This window comes from Eschrichtius robustus, chromosome 10 (genome assembly GCF_028021215.1).
Source record: "Eschrichtius robustus isolate mEscRob2 chromosome 10, mEscRob2.pri, whole genome shotgun sequence".
In the NCBI taxonomy this organism is placed as follows: Eukaryota; Metazoa; Chordata; class Mammalia; order Artiodactyla; family Eschrichtiidae; genus Eschrichtius; species Eschrichtius robustus.
The window spans coordinates 106,391,207-106,403,735 of record NC_090833.1 but is presented as its reverse complement, the minus strand read 5'-3'; the positions used below and the strand labels follow the sequence as shown (position 1 = coordinate 106,403,735).

General features: G+C 42.2%; 1 protein-coding gene across 2 annotated transcripts in view; it reads right to left on the bottom strand.

The window, feature by feature from the left end:
• The window catches only part of DOCK5 (dedicator of cytokinesis 5), a 215,571-nt gene that overhangs the window by 74,969 nt on the left and 128,073 nt on the right, over nucleotides 1-12,529 (bottom strand). For both annotated transcript variants that reach the window (XM_068552741.1, XM_068552742.1), the window contains 5 exons: nucleotides 11,024-11,127; nucleotides 9,877-10,060; nucleotides 3,375-3,472; nucleotides 3,050-3,139; nucleotides 1,483-1,583 (listed from right to left, as the gene is read on the bottom strand). In XM_068552741.1, the coding sequence (XP_068408842.1) occupies nucleotides 1,483-1,583; nucleotides 3,050-3,139; nucleotides 3,375-3,472; nucleotides 9,877-10,060; nucleotides 11,024-11,127 (577 nt within the window). The remainder of the gene's footprint in view (nucleotides 1-1,482; nucleotides 1,584-3,049; nucleotides 3,140-3,374; nucleotides 3,473-9,876; nucleotides 10,061-11,023; nucleotides 11,128-12,529) is intronic.

The window sequence follows — 12,529 nt, the reverse complement described above, 5'->3', positions numbered from 1 at the left end:
TATATTTTAACCTCTAGCATGCTATACAGACATGTTCAGGTGTTCCTGTAAGGGAGGGACTGTCTGACAAAGGTAGTCACCTTAAAAGAAGTCTAATTCCCTCCAATCTGCCCCAGCTGTTTGGGATCCATAAACTGGAGCCAGATGGAAACTTTACTGAGTGTGGGAAGAAGAGCAACCCATGGTTCTGAACATCTGAACACATGAAACTGCTCTGGGATTTTTAGGTTGTTCTTTGTGTCCTTCCAGAGTCTTTGGACTAGGTGTTGTCGTAATCTTGGGCTAGCTCACATTTTTGAGGGCACTGATATTCTGAACTTTCCTTCTGGGAATCTCCGAGTTTTCCTAATATTAAGAAAAATTCACAGGAATCATGTGGAATTGATCCATTCTTGCAAATAAACGCAGATTACCAGAAACACACCACCTGGAGTGTTGCATGTGGCTCTGTGTAACAGAGACCCAATGATAGGATTTCATCTCTTGTAGCTGCTGCCTACCTAGAAAGTGAGGCTATAGGGTGCAAAGAGCCCTATCCCTGGTGTATCTGCTGCTTCCCCCAACCCAGTGGGCATGATATCCATTGTGTTAATTGGGGATTATGCTACATGACACCTCTTCTAGGTCACTTATGGTTTATTACATTTCTGGACCTTTATGCAAATAAAACTGAGAGCTTTCTTGTTTAGTTCAGAAAAAGACATGAGGGATCAAGGATCTGAATGACAGAGCAGGTCAGCAGCACTTGGCACGATCTGGCATAAGCCACTGTCAGAAAGATCTTTGCCATCTCAGCTCTGTTCCAGTCACTGCCACGTTGCTCTGCACGGTAACCAGAGTGCAAGGCGCGGGGTGACAGGCCACATCCAACCGCATGACGAGCTGAGCACTGCAGGGCAAAGCTCAGAGTGAACATCAGTCAGGGGCTCATAAACCAAAGACAGAAAGAAGGCTGCACCTTGGGAAAGGTGGAGACCATTCCCTCTTACGTAAAAGAAACAAAATTAAATCTTCTCATAACCTCTAGGTAATAAATTCTACAAAGCACTTGCAGCGTACAGTTGAGGGAATGACCCTCAGTTCTATCACATGTCGTCCTGCTTCATCCTCTGTTTGATCCCATTGGGGCGTCACGCTGATCCCACCGACACCCGCCTCCTAAGATCCTGCGTAGGGTCCTCTGTCCTGGACTGTGCCCCTAACAGCTTCAACTCCTCCACCTATAGATGCTCCGGATTCTTAAAGAAGTACAGCCTTATCTCTTCCGTAACTTCCCAGAAAGCGGGGCCTGAATGTAATCCCTTTGGCATGGTTAGAATAGTTTGATGGTTCCCACTTTCCCCAGGGAAGCTTAGAACAAGGTTCTGCACTTCGAGGCAAGGGCACTCAGCTCACGTCCCTCTGGTTTCTCAACAACCCGGTCCCAAGAAGAGCACAAACCCGACAACCCAGCCACAAGCCCTGCCCGGGCCTGGTACTTACACATAGGCCAGAGTGGCACTGAAGTGCTTGTAAATGTAGGTCTCTAGGACGGGATTGAAATGCTGGAACTTGATGTCTCCTATCAGTGAAATAATAAACACCTGCCAAAGGTGAAAAACATAAATAGCAGCATAGCACAACTCCCGGCATTCTGTCAACAAGCTGGAGCTGAACGTCTGGGGCTTTCTTTTCCTTCTTGGTCATTATGGTAGCATTCCCATGTTACTCTTCCAGAGCTGAGGTCAAGTCTTGGGGTTTCTTTTTATTTAACACGAACAGAGAGAGACCATTAAGTGTCAGGCACTGTGCTAAATGCTGGGAGGAAACCAGTATAAGCCAGCACCCCTAGCCTCGGAGAGCTGACTGCCTCAGAGAGAGGGCAGCGCACGGGTAACCAAGTCAGGGAAGAAAACGGGATGAGAGGGGGAAGGGTGCGGGGAAGGGTTTCCCATGGGAATAGTAAACACTAACCCAAGGATGCAGCTAATGAAATACTCCAGGACATTTGTCTCCTCAGTGCAGTGTGGTGTCCCTAATAACTGAACTCACCAGACTTTTGAGTCTCGATTTTCTGCTCATGTTAACTCTTATCACTACCGGACATAGAATCTACTGATACAAATAACCACTTTGCACCTACCTGTGATAGAAGAGAGCAAAAGAAGGGGCACCTGGGACTTCCACACATGCCCTTTGCCAGCTGCTCTGTCCCACGGGAATCTATCTCCAGACCTTCTCCCATGGAGTCATTACCAGACTCTCTTGCCCATAAACCTGGCCAGGTGTGATCGCAGCTGGGGGCACTTCTCTCTTTGTCTTACATCCTTAAGTGTCAACATCCTAAACTCTTCTTGAATCTAGCAGTCTCTCCAAGTTGATGAATGACCTGAAGCTGCAATTTACCTTCCTCCTTCTTTGCTGCAACATTCAGGGAAAACTCTGCCCTGAACTTTAACCCCAACAATCAGAAAACGATGCTTAGTTTGGATGTGTCAGCTTCCACCACTCCACTGCCATCTCTGACTTTCCCAGAGTCTGATATCCCCTCTCCTTCTTTGGATTTCCGGTCTGGGAATGGGTTGCATGTTTTAGTATTTTGTGTGACAATTTGAATTGTCTGCTGGGTTGCATATTGTACATAATGAGACCAAGACTCATCTCTGACTTGCAAATTCACTCTCCCTTGCAAGAACGTACAAGGACACGCATACACAACAAACCACAATCGTCTTTGTTAACGGTATCTCCTGGTTTAGGACCAGACAATTTTAAAGCGAGTTAAAGGGATTCCTGATTTCAAATGTAATAAAACAGCTTGTTTTCCTTAATGAGAAAGAGAAAGCTTATCAAAAGGGAAGATCTAACAGGAAACAAAACCATAAACATCTTGACTATAAGTCAATTGTATCTAATGTTACTTGTGGGAATGTAGACTCAAGAAATCATCAGAGAAATGTATACAAATACATATGCAGGAGCCTATGCATCACAATTATTTATAATACTGAACTATCAAAAACCACACAGTTGTGAGAACAAACACTAGATAACATGTGTAACTGCTTACCAGTGCATCAAACACAAGGAAGTCATATGCTTCTTCGTCTGACATTTCCATCATTATGTTAAAAAGTGCGTCTAGCGTATCTTGCAAAAACTGAAGATAAGAAAAACAGAGAGGTTATTTGGTGCTTTCAGTTTAGCTCCAGACTGCAGAAATTCGGGGATAATTAGGTTTCAACAGAATAGGTTTAAAAATAGCATTTTTCTAAAAACTGGCACACTTGCTTCCCAATTTAGACAAGTTTTATGTTTACACTCATCAGTTTAATTTAAAATATTGAACTAAGGATGCAGTGGCTGTAGTCCTAACTGTGAATATATAAACATACCTTAACAATTTCTCCTCCATCCACCTCCATTAACTTCTTTAAGTTGCGTTTAATGTTCTGAGGGTTCGAACGCCAATTTAACAAGCCTAACAGGTCAACTAGGAAGAACAACCACAAACCATAAGCGTTAGACACGGATTAGCAGAGCAACGCACACCATTTCAGGACACAGTGACAGAGCTCTCTAGAAAAGATCATTGCTCCTAACGGTGGCTAATACCTTATGCAGTCTTCTAATTTACTGTCTCCTACCTAAATCAGAGAAAACCTTGGAGTCTTCTTTCCTTCTTCAGAGGAAAAAAACCAACCACGAATGTACAAGAACATAAAATGATGCCCAAATAGAACTCACGTCTCTCATATAAGACATCACAGCCTTACCGATGAAACACTTAAATAACCTTCCTACCTTTAATATGCTGCATTGCTTAATTTGTCCCTTGTCACTATGTGTGTCTCGGTGGATGCAGAGGGGAAAATAAAAACTTACATATGTGCATTGATTCATTTAAATATCATATCCACACTGTAGAGCAGATTTTATTTTATTTTTTTTAACTTAAAAGAATTTTTTTTAATATTGTAGTTGATTTACAATGTTGTATTAGTTTCCGGTGTACAACCAAGTGACTTAGTTATACATATACATATATCTATTCTTTTTCAGACTCTATTTCCCATATAGATTATTACAGGGTATTGAGTAGAGTTCCCTGTGCTATACAGTAGGTCCTTGTTGGTTATTTGTTTTATATATAGTAGTGTGTATATGTTAATCCCAACCTCCTAATTTATCCCTCCCCCTGACCTTCCCCCTTTGGTAACCATAGAGCAGATTTTATTTCTTCCATTTTTGAGATGAGGAAACTGAGGTTTTGTGAAATTAAATTACTTGTCTTAGGTCACACAACTACCAGGGAGTGGTATGAATGGAATTTAATGAGATTTATCTGATTCCCCAAAACCATGTCCTTGCTACTCTGTCATACTGCCTCCCCAGAGTCCTTCAAAGAAATAAACAGACGAGCAGATCAGATGGGTTGTTATCTTGAAAAGAAGGCAGAACAGATGAATGGTCCTTAGGGTAAGTCTGGGACAAAAGTCTTGAGGTGTTTTTGGATTTAAAAATGCAGAATTTCGGATCTTTAAGTCCCTTACAGCTTTAATGAATGTCTAGATACTAAAAGTGAAATAATAGGGAAATAAAGCAGGCAGCTGGACTGTTATTACTTTATCATTTTGTTTAGTGCGTCATGTTACTATTTACAGAGCATTATCTAGTAAAAGCAGCAATATGTACTTTTTAATCAATGGATTTGTATAAATATATATTTATAAGCAGCTGAAAATGTATTCTGTTCATTAGAACAGTCAATTTGCTTCAGTGTGTTTGTTTTACTGGCTTGCAGACTGTTTAGTCCCTGGGAAGCCTCCAAAGCCTAAAGACTTCCCACTGTCAACTGAATAAAGTCCCAATACCAGTCAGAGAAGGCAGTAAGGCCCCTCCTATGACCCTCCTGCCGGCCCATCGCAGACAGACAGATCAACTCAATACTCCCCAAGCTGTGGCATGCTCTGAAATCGCTCCCCGTCTTTGCATATGTCTTCCCTTTGTCTGAAATGCCCAGAAATACTTACAATACTGTGTATTCAGTCAGCTGCTACTTCTACTTCAAGACCCATCTCAAACATTATTCCCTCTGGGAAGACAGACCCAATCATTCTCTGCTATCTGCACTCCTTGCCCACATACATATACCTTAGGGCAAGTAATTAACAACACACTTGGTATCTCTTTGGCTCTTCCCATAGATTGAGACATTCCAGGGAAGGAACCTTATTGCATTCCTTCTTATACCGCATCATAGCACTAGCCACCTGGTAGGTATTCAATACATGCTGGATCAAAGATTGAACAGATGGATGGAAACAGAACCAGGAGTCCCAAGGAAGCTGGTAGTGTACTCAAGACAATTCTTCACTTTCTTCATTCCGTAAGTAAGTACTTAATAATAGGCACTGTGCTAGGCCTATCCACCAGGCACTGTCTACTTCCATCTTCCCATCTCCTATTTTTGCCACGTGCTAGTCAACCGTACCGTGCCGTTTGTTACCTCACCATTTGTTACCTGCCATTTGTGGCTGCCTAAGGAAAAGGATTTGGATACTTCATCATGCTGAAGAGTCACGCAGCAGATTTAAGAATCTGCAAGGAACCCACTAATCAGTCTAGAGGTTTACTCCCTAGAGACATCTGCATGCCCCATCACTGCTCATATTAGGAATAGATTTGGCATCTGGTGAATCATAAGGTCTTAGGGCAAGAAAAGTGGTGACACGGTGTTACAGAAACAGCCCTAGACTCACCGTGTTTCTGGGATTCATACAGGTTGATGAATAGCTCTGGTTAATTTCATTTGATTGCTGTAGAGTATCTATCCCATCGTATGGAGGTACCAGAATTTATCCATTCTACTGTCGATAAACAACCAGTTGGGTTGTGGTTTTGAGCTGTCACAAACAATTCTGCTGCAAACATTCTCATATGCCTATCTGGTATCAGCAGCTTTTCTGAGGTATAAAACTAGACTACATTTCTGGATTATCAAGAATGACCACCTCTAACCACATTAGATACTATCTAAATGTTATCCAAAGTCGTCCCAATTTACATCACCGTCAGAAGTATGTAAGAATTGGGACTTCCCTGGCAGTCCAGCTGTTAGGACTCTGTGCTTCCACTGCAGGGGGCACGGGTTTGATCCTTGATTGGGGAACTAAGATCCCACATGCCTCGAGGCCAAAAAAAAAAGTATATAACAATTCACAGTACTCTGAATGATAATCCCCAAATTTAGGGTAGTAATTACCTTTGGGAAAGGGTTAGGGACCATAACGTTTAAAAAAGAAAAGAATGACAAAGAAAAACCCTAAGTTTTGGAGTTACAAATATCTGTTTTCAGACCCAAGTCCACCACTTATGAGTTTAGGCAAAATATTTCAGCACCTCAGCTCGGCGCTCTGATCAGTAAACTGAGGTTAATAATGACAACATTGGTGTCTTCACGTGCTAGGCTGTCGGTGGGTAAAATGAGATGTCTGTGAATGGCCTGGCACAGGTCCACACCTGCAGAGACTTGACTCCTCTCTCCCTCTCCTCTATTCTCACCCTCCATATGGGCCCAGCAACAAAATGATCCCATATAAATCAGTCTGTTCTAGTTCTGAAAAAATTCATAAAATAATGAAGGTGCCTACAGGCTCTGTTTGTAACAAAGTCCAGTGGCTTTTAACTTTGGAGTCTGAATAGCCCTCCAAAGGCTAAGGAGAAACGTCTTTGGTCATGGCCTCCGAGTGAAAGGAGAACAGCTACCCTCCTCTTGACCAACAAATACCCTCACAGAGTTGATGATTTATTCATGTTCCTCAGCTTCTTCTTTCTCAGAAGAAATTGAATTGGTTCTTTATCACTCCCATCAAATTAGAAGAAAGCAAACACACTTATTATCTGTCACTGGGAATGTCCCATTTTCTCTGATGCTCATGTCACCTCATCTTCCCCAAATCTGTTCCCTCTTCCTACCCCCATCCAGATTGACAGCAGGTCACCCCGCTCTGGTTTAGATGAGTTTGCCTCTTTAAGTCTTCTTTGGGACAGGATATTCTTGGAGACTTTTTTTAAAAAGTATGCTGAATGTTTTTGAGATCTAAACACTAGGAACGGGATGACAACATATGGAAGAGGACAGTTCTACCCGATGGAAGTTTCTGTGATGATGGGAACGTTGCAACCTGTGCTGTCCAGTAGGAAAGTCACCAGACACAGAAAACCACTGAGCACTTGAAATGGGGCGAATGCAACCAAGGAACTGCAGTCATACCTTCACTTGACTTTAATTAATTTAAATTTCGCAAGCTACGTAAGGCGCAGGACAGCACAGGTTTAGAACATTCAGAAGATGCGTGATGTTGGTATCAGCACATCAAGTTGAGTACTGCTACCTGTCAATAAGCTTCCTAAAGTTTTGCCTGGGAGATAATAAACAATGTAACAATATGGTTATCTCTAACCATTATCTCTAATAAGTTAATTTTACAAACTTTTATTACTTGTTTTCTTCAAACCTAGTCTCTAGGAAGGATAATCTACTGTATGTTTGGTAAACGCTGTCTCTTTTGAATATCCCTTTAGAGCCCCAAAAGTACATCGATGCTTTCTATCATCTGCTATCAGAGCTAAAAAAAAAATAACACTTTGACATTTCATAGTTAAAAATTTGGAAAATACCAGAAAGAATAAAGAAAATAAGAACTATCATCCAAACTTTTAGAGTAATTATTTTTTTAGCCTTTTTCTGTGTACGTATAATAACGATGGTGATGACAACCGTTCATACTCATGTAGTGTTTACAACGTGCTACACATTGTTGCTTTGCTTCTACTTATTTTAATGTACTTCATTCTTTGAAATGAATACTATCATTACTCCCATTCTAAAACTGAGGAAACCAAGTCACAGAGAGATCAAGTGACTTGCCCAAGATGAACCAGCTAGTAAGTGGCAGAGCTGGGATCTGAACCCAGGCATTAGGCTCCAAATTATCCTCATACATTTAAACAAAACCGGGATTATACTTTACATAGTGTTAACATTTTCCCATGTCTTTGACTGTTTTGAAATATATTTCACAGCTGCATATATTTTATCATTTAATAACATTATATACTTTAACCTGACCCCAACTATTGGACATTTGGATTCTTTGCACTGTTCCCCTATTATGAATCATAGGGAAACATCCTCATATATAAATCTTTGTGCACATCTCTCATTGTCTATTTAGGTTCAATTTCTAGGGGTCACAGTACCGGGTCAAAGGGTCTGAATACATTTAAGATCTTTGATACACCTTGTAAATCATCTCCCATAAACATTATACTACTTAACCTCGTATCAGCAGTTTATTTATGTTTACTTTTTCCCTAACAAGGGTTATATCATTGATACAGTTTTCTCGTGTCTTCCGTAAAGCTCAGAATGCCTTCTGGCTTAACTTTTAGTGTTTTTTTTTTTTTTTTTTTTTTTTTTTTACTAATTAATAGACTTTATTTTTTTTTTTTTGAGCAGTTTTAGGTTCACAGAAAAATTAAGCCCAAAGTACAGACAGTTACCATATACCCCTTCAAGGCTCCAGAGTTTCCCCTATTATTAACATCCTGCATTACTGTGGTACCTTTGTTACAAATGCTGAGTCAACACTGATAAAGATTATTAACTGAAGTCCATCGTTTAAGTTAGGGTTCGCTCTGTGCAGTATATTCTGCGGCTTTTGACAAATGTATAATGACGTGCATCCACGTACCCATTAGGGTATCATTTAGTATATAGTTTTACTGCCCTAAAAATCCCCCATGCTCTGCCTATTCATCCCTCCCTCTCTCCCCGAGCCCTTTGTAACCACGGATCTTTTCATGTCTCCATAGTTTTGCCTTTTCTCTGGCTTAATTTTCGGTGCCTGCTTTTACTTTCCCATATGTAACAGCTCTCAGCCTCACTCTTTTGAGTCTAATCAATCGTCCAAGTTGAAATACTATCCATATTCTCTACGCCACCAAGATTCATCAAAATAAACAATACTGACCCGTTCTAAAGATCAACCACATGCTATCTGATCCTTGAGTGTACCTTACATCTCAGCTGTTTTGTCTACCTTATCACTTCCCTAAGGCAGAGCCCCCAAATCTTCTCAGAGGTCAAAGGGACTAATCCTCCACACGGCACAGGGGACAAAGAATTTCTAAAGCAAGTCCCCAAAGCAGCTATTTCTTGGATCACTATATTCTGCAGGACACCTTACAAATTACATAGGTTAAATGAATAAGAAGATGTTATTGGCTATCAAATGTCATGATATACACAAGAGAAGTGAAAATTGCTATCAGATTTCATGAGGGGACAAAATGAAGCCGCATTTGAACTCTTCAGCTGATGTTATGGAAAATCTGACTGCTTGGGGAAAAAATCAAGAAAGAGGACTCTATATGGGAGACAGACAGAATGCTAACAGGAAACCCTCCCTGCTCTTTGCCATACCTGCTTGGGCAGGAGACTGATGCCCCTCTGCCAGTATCCTCCCCTTAGTACCAACATTTCTTGTTACATACATCATACAGAGCACAGTATCAGAGTTCTTTGCTGCCTTGAAGGAAGGAAACATAAGACTTTCGAAATTCACAGCCTCTGTTAATGAATACATTTATAGGTTTTCCCATATTTAAAAACCACCAAAATGCTTCTCATTCTAGTGGAAAGATAGACAAAGAAGCCTCAGGAAGAGCTTTAGCTATCTAATCAGTACTACCCAGAACATCACGTGATAGCCCAGGACCCTACCTCAGAAGACACAGCCCCACAGCGTCCAGTCCCCTGAGCCTAACAAAGAAGCCTAGGAGGACCAAACAGAAAACTCATTCTGACGTCACTGAGGTCACCACACCTACCATTCTGAGTGAGCTTTGTGGAGCAGATGAGGGTGGCAATCTGAAAGCTGTCTTTTGTGCTATCCTTGTTTGGCGTAAAGTTGGCTAGGCTTTTGGATGCTTGGAGCTCCTTTTCTTCCATCTCCACTTTGGTTCCAGGCAGGGTCAGGTAGAATTTAGCATCTTCCATTTTCTTGTTGTCACCCTGCAAAGGAAGCATGTTAGGGACACCAAGTGGTGGACAAAATCTCTCATGTGCAAATAAATTAGTATCTATCATGAGCGCAGTGTATTTCCAACCTGAGAAATGAAGTTTTATCAAATTAGATCCCTTCCAATTCCAAGATACTGTGATATTGTCCCAGAGTTTGAGTCCAGAAATAATTTCAACATTGAATGAAAACAGAATAAGTTATGAACTAGAAGTCAACATTCTAGTCTCTGCTATAAGTAAATACATAAAGAATAAAGTTGGATTTCATTTTCTTGAACATGTAAATGGTCACAATGATACTTCACTGGGTCCTTTGAGAAGAAACAGCTTGCCGTGGCTTCCAACACTATTTCTGAGCTCAGGAGCTGCTAAGGGAAATACACATCAAGTGGACTCATCTCAAAAAAGCTACCAACCGTGTGAAAAGCCTCCTGGATATTGTTGGACAAATGAGATCTTCCCAACATCTGCTTTCTGCTCTAAAATCTCAGTGGAAGCGATAGCTCTGCAGCAGTTAGAGGGAAGAATAAGGACACAACTGATAGGAGAAGAAAGGAGGCCACAGAGTGGAGAAATGGTGCCTGGCTCACGCTGATATGAAAACCACATCCTACCACATCCACCACACTGTAACCCAGCCCAGCAGTGCAACTATCAACGCTCCACATAGGCTGATGCAAAGAGCAGAATAACAGCCCTTGACTGTTCACCTCCACGGACGCCATGTGCACGAGAGGGAGGGACCATCATTTAAAAGACTAAAGGGATGGGAGACCATGCGGCTGGTGTGACCACAGTCCTCTGGGGTTCTAGACTTGAAGGGGGCAAACATGTACAGCCCGAGAGAAGTTTCTGATATTTATACACATAAGTCTGAAAGGAGCTTTCAGAACCAATTTCAGGGGGAGTAAATATGTCCTTAGCCACTTTCTGAGCCTCTTTCTTTAGCACCACCTTATAAACCACCAGATCATGCCTCCCGTCCTGCAGAGTGGTGCCGTCCGGGTTCATCAGCTTCACGAAGGCCACCCCGAAGGCTCGCTCCGATTTATCTCTGGCTGAAAAGACAGGAATACATGTCTGAGCAGGGCAGAAAGATACCAGGGGGTGAAGGCTATGAGAGCTGATGGCACATTTTGCTCTGGGGTTTGGTGTTCAATCGTGCTATAAACAACACAGTTGAGCGAGCCCCAATAAGCCATACGTACCGTTCACGTCACAGACTCCTTGAAGGAAATAGTTCCCTAACTGAAATCTTCTGGTGCCCCCAAGTATGCGCTTTTTCCTATATTTGTGAATGAATGACATCAGTATCGACTCGGTCATCCAAATCAGAAGTGTGGGTGTTGACGCTGACCCCACCCCCATGCCAACTCCGCGTCCTGAGCGCCTCTGGAGGCTGTGCCTTTTCTCTCCGTCCCTGCTGTTCCCACCTGAGGCCAGGCCACCCTCACCTCTTCCCTGTGTTCCCACAAGATCTTCATAACAGATCTCTCTGTCTCCAGCTCTTCTCCACCCTCTGGGGATCTCCAAAATCATATCTAATCAAGTCAACTGCCCTGCTCCAAAACCTTCCCATGAGCTATCTCACTACTGCTGTTCTAAGACAGACTCAGTAAGTATTTTGTTTATTATCTTCCAAGGTTTGTGATGCCATCTAAGGTTTCTGTTCCTCTCTTCCTTCCAAGATAGTAGCCCCGGTGCCAGGAGAAGTGGATATGTGTGTCCTGTGGCATTTGGGGAGGAGGGTCCCGCCTCCTGAGGAAGCAAAGGGCCTCTCTCCTGGTCTTCAGGGGTTGGCCTCTGAGCTCACCATGTCCCCTGCTTAAATGTCTACGGCTGGGGTGACTCATGGCCTGTTCTCACCACAGGCACACCTCTAAGGTCTGCTGTGACTCGTGTTACCCAGATTGGCTGAGCATAGGATTATACTACAGTTTGTTCTCCTGTTGACGGCCAATTTGGGGGTACCGTGACTAAAGCTGTTATAAATATATACCAAATCACGACCACCAACACCACCCATACAGCATTCTTTAATGGCTCCTCCATAACAGAGTTCAAAAGAACCTTCATCTTTCATGATCTGGCTCTAGCCTGCCTGGAATCAGACCACTGACATGTCAATCCAAGAACTTACTAGCCCTGTGACCTTGGGCACATACCTAACATCTCTGTGCCTCAGTTTCTTTACATATAAATGTGGATTAAAATGTGTATGGGTCTTATTGATTACTGTAGATACTAAACAAGATGGTGTATAAATAGAGCTTCGCATAGTGTCTGGTACAAACTAAGAGCTTGATAAATGCTAGCTTAGTATGATGGAGAACTGTACGAAATTGCTGATAATTGACTATTTGCTGATACTTGACTATCTGATACTGACCTACAAAAATGGCAATTTCAGATGGTTCAATCTAATATCACGATGGCTCCCACTTTAGCCCTACCAAGCTC